The sequence below is a fragment of the Schistocerca americana genome, chromosome 2 (assembly GCF_021461395.2).
Source record: "Schistocerca americana isolate TAMUIC-IGC-003095 chromosome 2, iqSchAmer2.1, whole genome shotgun sequence".
Lineage (NCBI taxonomy): Eukaryota > Metazoa > Arthropoda > Insecta > Orthoptera > Acrididae > Schistocerca > Schistocerca americana.
This window is the reverse complement of record NC_060120.1, coordinates 543,504,758-543,520,559: the sequence shown is the minus strand read 5'-3', so window position 1 is coordinate 543,520,559 and position 15,802 is coordinate 543,504,758. Positions and strand designations below refer to the sequence as shown.

The 15,802-nt window shown below is 40.4% G+C and overlaps 1 protein-coding gene across 2 annotated transcripts in view; it reads left to right on the top strand.

Moving 5' to 3' along the window:
- Positions 1 to 15,802, top strand: part of LOC124595463 (glucose dehydrogenase [FAD, quinone]-like) — a 192,288-nt gene that overhangs the window by 149,462 nt on the left and 27,024 nt on the right. For both annotated transcript variants that reach the window (XM_047134212.1, XM_047134213.1), the window contains exon 8: positions 5,614 to 5,774. In XM_047134212.1, the coding sequence (XP_046990168.1) occupies positions 5,614 to 5,774 (161 nt within the window). The remainder of the gene's footprint in view (positions 1 to 5,613; positions 5,775 to 15,802) is intronic.

The window sequence follows — 15,802 nt, the reverse complement described above, 5'->3', positions numbered from 1 at the left end:
AGTGCCACAGTTGTGGTCTGGTGACTTGTGGCATGGCATGTATGCATGAGAGAAATAGGAGTTGTTACATATTGTCCAACAATAGCTTATCTTCTATTACTTTTAGAATTTTGTCTTTACTTCCTAAGTAAGTTCCCATTTTGTGGAAAAATGTGGAAATTTGAATTAAGTACTGAGAAATATAAAATCAAGAGTTGTTTTCATGCTGCCAAAAGATTTTACAGTTTTAATCTGTCCTTTTCAGATCCTTTAATGTATGTTTCAGTGATGTACATTCTGCCTTCGTTTATGTTTTTTCCCCAACAATGCCATTGCACATCAGTAATATGGACATAGAAATGTTTTGTTTAGAACTTAACAAGAAAAATTTTTTCAATTTTATTTGTATGTCAAGGTTTGCTAATTGTCCAAAACCATCGACATACCTGCTAACTCTTCTGATTAAGGTGAGAGACTCCTGATTTTCTACTTTTTCTCCTGTCTTCAATTGTTCAATTATTTCTCTCAATTTTAGCTAATTGTTATCATACCTAACCCATTTGTTTTTAAAACCTGCCATTCCAGTTTTTCTTTTTTTTTTTTTTTTTTTTTTTTTTTTCTTTTCAGAAGTTCTTTACTCATTAGTAGTTCGTAATTGATTGCGCTTGACCTGTATCAATTATTATTTTTCCTCTTTCCCTCGCATTCTGCTGAATGTATACTTACAATGCTCAGCATTGTACTCTGTTGAGATTTGTGTTTGCCTGTTGTCATTTTGTATAAGTGGAGTCACTTATATTTATTTATATAACCAGTATAAATTTTTAGAGTGGATGGTTATGAATTTTGTTGCCTGAATCCCTGGAAGAATTTATTTTTGTACAAGAGGTTATTCATCTGCATCTTTTATGTCGTATTTGTAGGATTTTGATTTTATATTTTGTTTTTAATTATGGCAAAAAATATCTGTTTCCCTCTTCTTCACCCATTACAAGACAGGTACTGTGCATGTTCTTATGATTGTTTCTATGTTACTCAATACTTAAGTATACCTTAATATTAATAGGCTACATACAACACTAGAGTTAAATATTATGAGAATTTTACAGACTTTAATGACATTGTTTCCCTGAGAATATATAATACCAGCTAACTTTGGACATACCGCCACATAATGATTGAAATCTTATGAAGATAAAGTGAATACTTTCCCTGAAACTCAAAAAAGGAGGAGTTTTGGCAGAATTTGAGAATATGTCCGAGAGCCAATCAGCAAGCCTTTTTACATGTGTATGTCACAAGACAATATGGAGAACAGTGTTTTATGGCAGTCACACTTTTTTATTTCAAATATTCCAATGTAGTCCCTAATACTAATTACCTGTGCTAAGCTGCACATGAAGTTCTAGTGTTCTTATTTGCATTCTTTTACCTATTATATAGCTTTGTGATGTCATAGGGAAAGACTCACATCAGTTGCCTATGGATTATACTGAAAATGAACTGCGGTTCTTGGTCCTTGGTACCTACTAATTTTTAAAACTGAATCTCTTGAGTTTTTAAGTTTTGCAGGTATGCATGGAGTATTGGGCTCTAGGCTCACAGTGTTGAGGGCAGAATATTGAACAAAGCTCGGGATCTGCACCCATCCAAGATCTCGGCTAGGTTACATTCAGTGACTGAGGTGTATGGGATGTGCCTTCAGAAAACATGGACATCATCATTTCCTGCATTTGTACCTTTAATGTGCTAAACATCCATGTCTCCCTGTAGTTCTACAGTGCGTGGAACGGGGCAGTAGTCAAGTGCTGTATTCTATAGAAGAGGTGGAATGCAGAACTGAGGACCATTGACTGAAACTATGGTGTGGGGAATGACCTCCATGGCAAAAATGCTGGCCAGGAAACAGATTATAGTGTTTACTTAAGTGATTGTAATCTGTACTATTTAGTGGAATTTGAGATGTCCAGCACAAATAGTCCCATAGCTCATTGGGACAGGCCAGCAAAATCAACATGAACTCACTCCCATAGGTGCTCAGGATTTGAACAGGGAGATAAATGTTGTTCTGAATGATTCTGGGCAAAAGCCAAACATGCCCAGGCACTATGTTCAGTCACCTTCTCAATTCTGGGCCAGTAAAAGACATTGTGCTATAGTGTTCTTACTGTCCTTTTTTCAGTTCCAGGCTTGCAACTGGAGGGTCCACAGGTGCAACAAGGGTGGAATAAGCAACCAACATTCCTCTTTCTTGGCTGTTAGGTGCTAGACACCATCAGTGGCATCCAGATGGTGCTTCAATAGGAAAAATGTCCTAAATAATTTAAATCAATTCTGGCTTTTATTAGACTGTTTGCTAAAGTCTTTAAACAAACTTTTGAATGATCTCTCTCTCTCTCTCTCTCTCTCTCTCTCTCTCTCTCTCTCTCTCTCTCTCTCTCTCTCCCCCTCTCCCCCTCTCCCCCGTCCCCCTCCCTCCCTCCCTCCCACCCTCCCTCTGCATATTTGTTTGTCTGGGATCTCCTTCCAAATCCCTGAGTCAATTTCAATCAAATTTGCCATGGAAACAGCAGGCCTTATGAGTATCAGCACTGTGTGTTTTATGATATCTTAGCTCCAATAGAAGTGGAGATGCAGGAAAAAGCATCTTCTTCCCAGCCCTTGGCATATAGGCTACCCTTCATGACAGGCATATTGTGTAGGAAGAGTATCGGCTGCCTGATAGTTGTGCTTTGCTGGGCAGCCTACATGTCAGGGGCAAGAAATGGTTTCTACAGCCACTCAACATGTAGGCAGCCCACACGATAGCCATGCTATGGTGGAGTAGTTTTTGACTGACTTATCAACCTACTTTGCATGACAGCCTATATGAAAGGCTAAGAAATGGTTTTCCAGTTCCTGGTGTGTAGGCTGCCCTGCGTGACAGACATGTTGTATTGGAGTAGTATCAGCATGCATGGAGGGATGGGTTGGGAGAGAGGGAGTTAGAAGCAGACGGATAGAGAGAAGTGCGAAGAAGGGTAAAGACAGAGGGGTTAGGAGCGAATGGGCAGAGAGAGGTGGAGGAGCAGATGGTCAGAGAGAGGTGGAGGCGCATATAGGCAGAGGTAGGGGGGGGGGGGGGGGGTAGGAGATGAAGAAACAGAGGGGGTGGAGAGGTCAACAGAGTGATGGAGGAAAAGGTGGAATCAAAGAAGGGGGGAGAGTGTGTGCAGTATTGTGTCAAACACATATGCAGGTGAAGGCATGGGGAAAAGGCATGGTACATCAAAAAATTCCAATACAAAAACAGTTATCATGAATACACATAGGTCTTAAAGTAGTAGTTTTCTCCTTTGACATGTGCTGTGGCCTGCTCTGTTCATCTGAAATGGCTGTCTTCTTGTGGCATATACATTTTCATCTATTGCTGCTGCTATATGGATTTTGTCGTACACTCTTTAATATTTTGTAAAGAATGCTTAAAATGCGTTGTTTATTACAATCAGCACAAGTGCACACCACAAGTGTCCTTTTGAATTCAACAATGAATTTCAATACTTTCTGTTCAGTCTTCATCTTGTCCCTCTGACTATTTCTTACTGCAATAAAGTATTTTATGCTGTATTTGACATTTCTTAGAATCATATCTCTTACTGACTTTTGCATACATTTAGCACTCTTAAAATAGGCATGAGCAATCTTTTTATTGTGATTTTTGTAGGTTCTGTGACAATTTACACACTTATCATTTTTCTTGTTGTTGATTAGTTTCCTTAGTTAATGTTATTTTTAATTGTACCAGTGAAAAAAAAAAGATTTTTCTTTCTGTCAACATCATCATCATCAGATGACTCTAGTTTCCGACTTATTATGACAGGCCTCTTGCCACTTTCTTTATACTTTTACCGCTCTTACTCATGGATTCCAAAGGAGACCACTTTCAGTGATGTCCTCTGGACATCCAACATATCTTCTTCCATTCTAACCATTTCAAGGAATTTCATGGGTATCCTGGTTGCTTCCATCTCTTTCACATAACCCTACCACCTTAATGGAGATTGGTATAGTTTTCCCAGTACACAGTTTCACATCTGCATCCATTTCGTTCTTTTCATTCCTTAGCATATCCTTTTTTTTTATTGCCTCGGCATAGATATAACAAACTTTGTTTTAACAGCTTTGACCTGATTATTCTCTCTCTCTCTCTCTCTCTCTCTCTCTCTCTCTCTCTCTCTCTCTCTCTCTCTCTCTCTCTTTCTCTGAGCACTGGTCACTGGTCTCCAGTGAGTAGGTCAAAATTGTAATATAGTAGGTACTGAAGATGCCTAGTTTTGCCTTGTGTGGTATCTGGTTGTCCCAAAGTAGGCATCTTACTTTGTTGTAAGACTTAAGTGTGCTTATATGTGCAGTTTAGAATTTCAGTTTGCATTAAGTTTTTGCAATCTATCTCACAGCTCGATGATGGGAAGTGTTATACATTCTCCAGGAGTCTTCCATTCAGCTGTAACTCAGGCTGTTCTCCTTGTCTGCTGACCTTCATGGCTACAGTCTTTGATTCACTGACTTTGATACCAAACTCCTCAAAAAGATCATTCCATATCTTCCATCTTTCTTGGACTTCATTTGTATCTCCCCAGATCATAACATCATCTGGGAACACATGCTCTTTGTACCATTGCAGACATGTAAGACATTATATATTATATCTGTTTTTAGCCGTGAGATAGAACAAAGATTATTATTATTATTGTCACTCAGCCATTATACAATCAATGAACCCATGTTGAATCAATTAAAATGATATAAAATAACACATTGTGTCTCCTAATTCTCAAAACTGATTATGCTGTCATAGTCAGTTATAAATGGTAGTTGTCACCGAGTGAGGTGTCGCAGTGGTTAGCACACTCGACTTGCATTTGGGATGATGACAGTTCAAACATGCATCCGGCCATCCTTATCTAGGTTTTCCGTGATTTCCCTGAATCACTTCAGGCAAGTGCCTGAATGGTTCCTTTGAAATGGCATGGCCGACTTCCTTCTCTGTCCTTCCCTAACCTGATGGGACCAATGACCTCGCTGTTTGGTACCCTTCCCCAAACCAACTAACTAAATGGAAGTTGAAGTGCTAACATTTGTGACTAGTTGTCGTGGGCAGTTAAAAAGTAGCTGTGATTTAAAACAGAAAATTTGCTGCTCTTTATAACTCCATACTTTACCTAGTTATGGCTCTGAAAGATATTTATTTCTTATCTTTTTTTGTATTCTGTAAAACAGCCAGTAGCAGTAAAGTTATCAAAACAAAATAAAAATTGTAGGTTACAACTGTTAAAAACTTAGATTTTTAAGTAATTAATATTTAGAAATTGTATTTTGATTTTGTGCTACTGTGCCCTCTAGTACTTGGATAAGAAGTAATTTGACACATTTTCGATCAATTTTCTAAATTTAAATTTCTTCCTTTATATTTGTGCCTGAGAAGTGAATATACAGAATGTGTGTCCATATTGTCTATTCAACAATCGTACAGTCATGACAGTGGTGGCCTTTTCTGTCTCTTTGTGGTGCTTCTCAGAATATTGTCTTTATTCCCTCCACAAAAGTATTAATTAATAAATACAGCCTTATCACATACCTTATTTTATATTATAGGCCCATTATCAACACCTGGATGTGAAGCACTTGCTTTGCTACAAACAAGGGCTTTAGGCTCTACAACTGACTGGCCAGACATTCAGCTGATGGCAATGCCAATGGGTGTTTCTAGTGACGGGGGCATTCATATGAAGAGAGCGCTAAATATCAATGACACGGTAACAATAGTAATAGTCTTCTATTTTATTGAAACTGGCTTTAGGTTTCCATTGCTACACTATTTATAATTTACTTTCTTTGTTATTTCTTATCACCCAGATGTGCTTTTCTTACTTTTCATGTTTATGTCATTAATTACTGATCACTTGTGGCTAATTTGCCTATATATTAGTGATCTTAAGCAATTAAAAAGCAGGATCTGACAGTATATGAACAGTTTTTGCTTTACAACAGTCTGTTTGTCGTCATCTCTACTGATGTGGTAAATGCTTCAAAATGAAAGTCACTTATTATTGACATTAGAGATTGATCTTGTGATTAGATCAATCTCCCCACTCATCTCTTCTGCTTTAGAACTCCACCTCTGGCCATAGTTAATGATTTCATAGTTTAAGAATAAGAATAAGAATCTTTATTAGCCATTCAATATTTTCTTATACAATGGGCTTCAACAATAAGTTTAATTACAGTATAAAGATGGTTATATTCTCATAACAACGTATATATAAATCATACGAATGTTAGTGTAGTACAATAGCACACATTTGGAATTTTATATAGTGTTAATTTCACAATAAAAAAGCAAACATTATACAAATTTATATTCAGCGGGGAGTATTCATGTTGGTGACACTATGTCATTATCATATACATGTTGATAACACTATGTCATTATCCTAAGATATTGATACAAATATAGAGCACTCGAAATAGGTCTATGCCTATATGTTAGATATTGTTTTTCCAAATTTAGGTCCTACTACAGGCAGAGGTACCTTTCTCTATGTTGAAACAGCAAATCTGCCATATTACAATCTTTATATTCATCAACTGAGTAAAATGCTTTACCTTTGAGCCATTGGCCCAATGTTGTCTTAAATTTATCTTTAGGTACTGTTTGTACAATTTTAGGGAGCATATTAAACAGTTCGAGGCCTACATATTTATAACTATTATGTATCTTGGACAATCTAGAGTATGGCAGATCAATTGTGTGGTTTCATCCTGTGTTATGGGTGTGGACAGCTGACCTAAGGGGATATTGAGCTATGTTTTCTTTTACGTGTAATAAGCAATAATAGATGTACAAACAAGGAACTGTTTGGCATCTAAAAATTTATACTGAATTAGGAGAATTTCCCCAGAGCAGAATACCATATGAAAGATGGGGGTGGATATAAGAAAAATATGAATGCAGCAGTAAGTTTTGGCTGACAGTATTCCTAGGCTTATAAAGTAGGAACATAGCACATGCAAGTTTAGAACAGACGTATATGATATGTTTATCCCAGCTAAGTTTCTGGTCAATCATCATTCCTAACAGTTTAACAGACCTATTTTCTTTGTTTGATACCTTCAAATTAAAGAATATTTCCTCAATTTTTGTTCCATTTATGTATAGGGAGTTTGCACTAAACCAATGAGCCGATTTTTCAAATATTACAATATTTTTTTCTCTTACAGATTCAAGGATCTGTCCTGAATTGATAAAAGTTGTATCGTCCGCATAGAGGACTGTTTTACGGGGTAAATACTGTGGCATATCATTAACATACACTACAAACAGGAAGGGCCCAAGTATGGAGCCCTGTGGTACATCTCTTTTTATTGTTTGTAGGTTTGACAGCTGCCCATTTACACTAACAAATTGTACTCTGTTGTTTAAGTAGGAGTCTAATAATTTCAGGGTGTCCTCTTCCATGCCATAGTGTCTTAATTTCATGATCGAAGTACTATGAGATACAGTGTCAAATGCTTTCCTCAGGTCTAGGAGAGTAGCACAAGAGATTAATTTGTTTTCAAAGCTATCATATATATCACTAACAATATGTTCAACTGCTTTAACTGTGGATAGTTTAGACCCGAATCCATGCTGTGAGTTACTTAACAAGTTATTCCTCTCAAAATAGTGATTCATTTGTTGGTGAAAACAGTCTTCGATTATTGTAGATATTATTGGGATTAATGAGATAGGGCGATAGTTACTTGGATTTGATTTATCTCCTTTCTTAAATATGGGAATAGTTACTGCTATTTTCAAACAATCGGGGAAAATCCCTTGCTGTAATATACGGTTAATGAGAGTGGTTAGAGGGGACAGAAGATCACTTTATATCTTCTTTATGACAAAGTTTGACAGACCACAGAAGTGCTCTGCTCTGAAACTACTTAGTTTGTCTATTGCTTTGCTAACATCATTTTCAGTTACTGTTACCCAGCAGAATTTATGAACTACATTCTTATTTAAACCTAAAAGAGTTTTAACATCAAGCATGGCTTTGGGGGGGGGGGGGGGGGGGGGGAACAAATCTTGCTGTAAACTGAAATTAACAAAGTGAGAGTTTAAGATATCTGGGGCTATGGATATAGCTAGTTGAGTTGTTGGTCTATTTATTTCACTTTTAATTACTTCCCAGGCAGCTTTACAACTGTTTCTAGATTTAAGAATATAGTTATCATTCGCCCTGTGTTTTGCCAAGCTTATTTCAGATCTATAAATTTTTCTGATTCTAATGTACATCTCTTTATCCTTGCTGCTGTTATGAGATCTGTCCTTAAACATAAGAAGCATAACCCTGATGCTGTTGAGGTATGGTGTGAACCAATTATTTAGTCTCTGTGGTTTATGAGCTTGGTTATTATTCTGTTTTTTTACTAATCTGGGACAACACTCATCAAATATTCTTGCAATTTCCTCTATAAATAATTTGCTTGTGTTATTCACACACATATTTTGTATAAGATGTCATTCCAGTTAACTGACCTTAATCTAGTTCTAAGATCTCTTATGTTGCATTCTTTCATAGGTCTAACAGTTTTGTGTTGTTCATCTGTAATGCTGACTGGGACTGCAATCCACAGACTTAGTCTGTAGATATTGAGCAGTCATCATATATATTCACTATATCTTTTATCTTTTCTCATTACACCCACAACCAAGCAAAGAAACATGTTTGTGTCACTTGGGTTCAACTTTTTCCCTTGCTAGTATAGATCCATGTTTCAGCACCATATATGCCACTCTATGGACTTTTAAATATCAGCAGCATTTCCTTCCTTTTCTTATTTTCTGTGTCCACTTATTACACCACAATTTTTGGTGAATTTCTGAATTTTGTATTTAATATACAAGGGAGGTAAAATTGTCAACATTTTCAATAAGTTTGTTATTAATGACCAGCTTATATTGCATTTGCAATGACCACAATTATATTTTTAATTAGTGTCTGTAATTCAAGAGTTTTTGTTATAACGCATATTCAGAGTTGTAATATATTGTTTGATTGTCCACAGATATGAATGCCTAAGTTAAATTGTCACTATTCATGTCATTGTAAAAACCAGTTGGAAAATTTTGTCTCATTGTCAGTGTATAAATTGTATAAAATTATTGGCATAAAGCAGCTTTCTAGTACACCCACATACAAAAAAATGGAAGGTTATTGTTTAACATCCAATTGATAACAAGGTTATTAGAGATGTCACACAAGCTCAGAATGCTTGCTTCAAGGAAGGTAATCAGCCATGCCCTTTCAAAATAACAACCATGGCATTTGCCTGGAGCAATTTATGAAAATCACAGAAAACCTAAATGGGATGGTTGGACATTAAAATTTAACGGGGAGAGAGGGGGGGGGGGGGGGGGGAGAGAGAGAAAGAGAGAGAGAGAGAGAGAGAGAGAGAGAGAGAGAGATACTGATAGCCTCATTCCAGCTAGTAAAGTCTCCAAGCCGTTTCACATTCTTGTGTGTCACAGATGAGAGGGTATCCTTCCACAGTTTTGTTAACTCATTTCCAATAAAATGAAATAATTCTTCCTTTCGTAACTGTTTGAAGAATGTAACATTGTGCCTTGTATTGGTAGTTTTCCATTACCCATTACCACATGCTTTACAGAAAATGACACTGTCCATTGTAGCTTTCAGCTGTTAAGACAGCTGTGCTCTATCTGCATGTAATTCCATTGCATAGAGAAATGATCCTATGCACAGTGTGTATTTTTGTGGCAAGGACTTAATAGCATGTTTATGGATGAATAATATCCTGCTTTTGTTGCTGCTGTTAACAAATGCATGTATATATTTCTGATGATGTTAACATTTTTGCAAGAGTCTTTGAAATTATACTGACACATAGGATAAGGCACCATTTTTTTTCCTAATGGCTTTTCATAATGGCCAATACACAAAAGGGAAAGCTCAGTATTATTGGCCCAATTTCACTTTTTCAGCACTGAAAAGATGAGTGGTACATTTGTTAGTGTCAGTGGTGTAGAGAAACAGCTGAAACTGCTAAAATTGAACAAATTATTTAGGAATAAACAAGACAATTCAACAGAAGGCAGAAATGCTGCATGGCAGAAATGCTGCATTGTCAGTAGACACACAAACAAAAGATACAGAGCTTTGCTAGCTTGAAATTCCTTTTTCAAGCTTGTAGGAGAAACATGCATACATACACACACGCATTCATGCACATGCACACGCCCGTCTCCCTACCTTGTGCTCATTCGACTGCCAGCTCTTTCCTGGCCCACGGTGAATGTATTGGGGTCAGGTGGTGGTGCAGGGTGGGGAGGGGTAGTGGATTGAGAGAGGTGGGTTGCAGGGAGGGAAGGGGTTGGGGGGAAGCATCTAGCGGTTCGTGAAAGTGTGGGGAGCTGTCTGTGGGCTAGAGGGGGGTGCAGGTAAAGGGGCCAGGTGGCAGATGGCGGGGCATGCAATTTCACAGATTAGCACGTAAGGTGGCAGCACACAACTAGCTGACACAAAGTGGCCAGGGGTACTGATACAGGGGATGGTGTTCACACACACACACACACACACACACACACACACACACACACTATTGGGAGGGTTGTGAGGGGGACAGTGATTTACCTAAGGTTTATGCCAAGGAGGTTACAAGAGTCAAGGATGTGCTGTAAGAACGGCTTCCATCTGCAGCTCAGCAAAGCTGGTGGGGTGGTGGGCATGATCCAGATGACACAGGTTGTGAAGCAGCCATTGAAATCTCACATGTTGTGCTCTGCTGCATGTTGTGCTACTGGGTGGTCCATCTTGTTTTTGGCAACAGTTTGGTGGTGGACACTCATTCTTGTTGACAGCTGGTTGGTTGTCATACCAATGTAAAATGCTGTGCAGTGGTTGCAGCAGATGTGGTATGTGACATGGTTACTTTCACAGGCAGCCCAGCCTGGACTGGAGTAGGAGGTGCTGGGCGGGTGGATAGGGCAGGTCTTGCATCTGTGTCTTCGACATGGGTATGATCCCTGTGGCAGGGTATTGGGTGTAGGAGTGGCTTAGGGATGGACAATGATGTTGTGGAGGTTGGGTGGGCAGCAGAACTCCACTTTGGGAGGGGATGGAAGTGTCTTGGGTAGGATGTCCCTCATTTCAGGGCATGATGATTAGATAATCAAAGCCCTGATGAAGGACGTAGTTCAGTCATTTCAGTCCTGGGAGGTATTGAGTGACAAGGAGGGCGCTCCGTAATGGTTGGTTCTTGCGATTGATGTGAGGATCAGGTGTGTGTGAGGCCTTCAGCATACTGTGCGAGGGAGTTCTCATCACTGCTGATGCATGCATTTGCCATGGGTGGCCAGGCTGTATGGGTGGGACTTTTTGGTGTGGAAGGGGTGGCAGCTTGCTAAGTACAAATACTGTTGGTGATTGGTGGGTTTGATGTGGACTGTGGTGTAGATGAAGCCATTTGAAAGGAGGAGCTCAACATCAAGGAAAGTGGCACAATGGGTGGAAGAAAACAGGTGAAGTGAATGGGAGAGAAGGTGTTGAGATTGTGGAGGAGTGAGGATAAGGTGTTCTGGCCTTGGGTGCGGATTACAAAGATATCATCAATCACCCAAGGGGTTCGGAGTTTTGGGAAGCTAGGAATGTTTCCTCTAGGTGGCCGATGAAGAGGGTGCCTATGGCTGTGCTACAATTTTTTTGTATACTTTACCTTCAAAGATGAAGTAGTTATAGGCTAGGATGTAGTTGGTTAGTTATATGAGGAATGAAGTGGTGGGTTTTGAAACTGCATGGTGTTGAGAGGTAGTGTTCAAATACAACAAGGCCATGGGCATGAGAGAAGTTGATGTGTAAGGAGGCTGCATCTACAGTTACGAGTAGGGACCCAGGAGATAAGGGTGTAGGGATGGTGGAGAGCCTGTGATGGAAGCAGTTGGTATCTTTAATGTGCAAGGTTGGTTTTGGACAAGTGGTTGCAGATGTTGGTCAACAAGGGCTGAGATTCTTTCAGTGGGGGCACAATGGGGTGCCGAGTATTGTTAGGTTTGTGCATTTTGGGGAGCATGTAGAAGGTGGGTGTGTGGGCTGTTGTTGGGGTGAGAAGGGAGGTGGATTCTGGGGGGAGGTTGTGGGAAGGGCCTATGGATTTCAGCAGGGATTGGAGGTTCTGTTGGACTTCTCGGATTGGGTCACTTTGTCTGAGCTTATAGGTGGAGATGTCAGACAACTGGCAGAGGCCCTCTACCAGGTAGTCACTCTGGTTCATCACAACAGTGATATAACCTTTATCTGCCAGGAGCAGGCAGTGTGGGGCAGTCCTATCTTCTGCGGAAATGTTGTTGTTCTAGGGGAGAGACCTGAGGAGGGACCTGGGGAGGGATGAATAGACCAAAATGGAAGTTAGGAATTATTGGAAAGTGACCAGGGAATGGTGTTGTGAGTGTGTGGGAGGGTGACAGTTTGATGGTGATACGAATTGGGACAGGGAAAATTCAATGCTAGGCTCGGGTTTGCTTTGGTTGGAGGGTTTGATGGCAAAGAAATGTTCTCACTATAGAGAGCAGAAGATGGAGAGTAGGTCTTTCACAAGACCAACATGGTTAAACCTGGGAGCAAGGCTGAATGTGAGGCCTTTGAATAGGAGTGAAACTACTGTGGGGCTGAAGATTTTGGTGGAGAGGTTAACAACAATGTTCTGGGATTGTTTTGATTCTGGATATCATGGAGTGTTGGTAGGGGTTTTGGAGAATGTTGGAGATTGAAAAGTTCAGTCAGGCAGAGTATGGGTGCTATGAGGGGCTGAGGAGGAGGAACACCGCGAGTAGGTTTGGGGTTGTATAGTGGTGTGTCAAGGTGAGAGTAGGATTTCAGCAGGCTGGATAATATGTGGAGGTTGTGTTTGGAATGTTGTTCCAGGTGTTGGATTGTCAGGATTTTAATTTGGATGGTGAGGTGTAGGTAGTGGGGTTGCACAGTAACAGTATTTTGCAGAGGGAGTGGAAGTGGTTCAGGGATGCCTGTGCCATGGAGACAAGTTTTGTAGAACCAGGTTTATGAGCAAAAGGGACTGGCGGAATCTGAAAAGGTGATGGTCATTGTGGAAGAAGTGGTGGGATCCAGAAATAGGGATTTTTGCAGTTAGGCCATGTGGCCATATGGGCAGTTAGGCCATATGGGGCAGGGTTTTGGCTAGGAATAGGGAAACTTTTCTAAACTGATGCAGATAAACAAAGCAGGGGTCCATTGCATTGCCGGGGAAGGGGGGAGGGAACACTGGGGAAGGAAGTTGGTGTTGAAAGTCGCTGGTAAAGCTTACAGGGAGAGTTGAATAATGTTGATACGTATAAGGAGGGAAAGGATTTGTGTTGGGGTCAGGGGGTAGTATTGTGACTGACTTATATCTCATCTCCACATATTGTCATGTGCGCAAAATAAATTTGATGACATGTGATTTATCAACATACATAAGAGATAAAGAAGAAACAAAGACAGACAGATCAGGTGTGATATGTGAGGGAGGAAAGGATTTCGTGTTGCTGTAAGTGTGTTATGTTGTTATCGGGAGTCACATGGCACGTTGCGTTGTGTGCGTGACCGTCATAATAGGTGCGACTGTAACTATAGGGTGTAACAAAAGTTGCTTGCAACCATGTGTGTCGTAGCTGTCACAGAGTGTGTCATAAAGGCAAGAGGGAAGAAACATAAGAGAAAGAAATGGACGGACAATAGAGATCAGCTAGGTAAAGAAGACAGTAACGACGGACAGACAATATGAGGTTTAGATGGAAGGGAGCCACTAGGCGGTATAATAATGTATGAAAATTTCATTCTCAGTTCCCTGCCACAGGGATCATACCCTTGTGGAAGACCCAAATGCAAGACCTGCCCAATCCACCCACCCAGCATCTTCCTGTCCAGTCCTGTCACAGGCTTATCCTACCCACCAGAGGCTGTGCCATCTGTGAAAGCAGCCATGTCATGTACCAGATCTGCTGCAACCACTGCACAGTGTTTAGCATTGTTATGACAACCAACCAGCTATCAGCCAGAATGAATGTCCATTGCCAACCAGTTGCCAAAAACAAGGAAGATGACCCAGTGGCACAACATGCAGCAGAACACAACACGTGGGATTTCAATGGCTGGTTCACAATCTGTGCCATCTGGACCCTCTCCATCGCACACCATCCCCTGTCCCAGTACCCCCGCCCAGTTTGTGTCAGCTAGTTGTATGCTACCATCTCATGCCCTAGTCTGCAACATGGCATGCCGAGCTGTCTGCCACCTGCCCCCTCTATCTGCAGCACCAGCTAGCCCACATGTGGCTCTCCACTCTCCCATGAGCCTGTAGATGCTTCTCCCCAGCCTCTTCTCACCAATGCAGAGCTTCTGCCTTTCAGTGAGTCATCTCCTTTATTCCTAAATAAGTCATAATTCTCAACTAGAACTTTCTGTACAATAAAATTGAACAAATCTCCACATCCCAGATTCTGTACTGACTGACGGTAAGTGATAACAGCCAAACAGTATCAGGATAAAGATTTATTTTTTTATCCTACAACTGTTTGGCTGTTATCATTTACCATGAAGATTTTTAACAGTTGCTGCTTCAGCCATGTTTAAAATTTTGAGATTCTGTACAGAAACTTCCTGGCAGATTAAAACTGTGTGCCGGACCGAGACTTGAACTCGGGACCTTTGCCTTTCGCGGGAAAGTGCCCACACAGCTTTAATCTGCCAGGAAGTTTTATATCAGCACACGCTCTGCTGCAGGGTGAAAATCTCATTCTGGATTCTGTACAGAATTTGTGAATGAGATAGGTGCTCTTTTAACTGCAATATGCTGTAAGACAAAAATACAAAATGATGCACCATAAAGGAATTACCCGAATGGGACAGAAGGTGATAGATGTGATGCACATGTGCAGACAAAGAAAGATTACAATTTCACAAAAAATGGATGATTTATTCAAGAAAAAGAGCTTCACAGACTGAGTAAGTCAGTAATGTGTTAGTCATTCTCTGGTCCATATGTAAGCAGTTATTTGTCTTGTTATTGACTGACGGAGTTGATTGATGGAGTTGGATGTCCTCCTGATGGATATTGTGCCAAATGCTGTCCAATTGGCATGTTAGATCATCAAAATCCTGAGCTAGTTGGAGGGCCCTGCCTGTAATGCTCCAAATGCTCTCAATGGGAAAGAGATCTAGCAATCTTGCTGGCCAAGGTAGAGATTGGCAAGCATGAAAACAAGCAGTAGAAACTGTTGCCGTGTGCAGGTGGGCATTATGTTCCTGAAATGTAAGCCCAGGACATCTTGCCATGGAGGCCAACAATACAGGGTTTAGAATATTGCGGACATACTGCTGTGCTGCAAGGAAATTACAGATGATAACCAAGGGGTCTTGCTATGAAAAGCAATGGCACAACAAAGCATCACTCCCGATTGTCAGGCCATATGGCAGACAACAGTCAGGTTGATATATCACCACTGTCACAGGTATCTCCAGACACATGCGTGCTGGTCTTTGGGCCTCATTTTGGAGTCGGACACATCACTGATGACAATTATACTCCAGTCAATGAGGTTCCTGGCCAAAGACATGTCTGGGGATGCCCCAGACAGTGGGGGGATACCAACCTGACTGTCATCTGCCATAATTTCCAACAACCAGGAGTGATGCTCTGAAGTGACATTTAATTTCATAACAGGACCCCCTTTGCTTGTCATCTGTGGCTCCCTTACAGCACAGCAGTACATCTATGGTATTCTCTG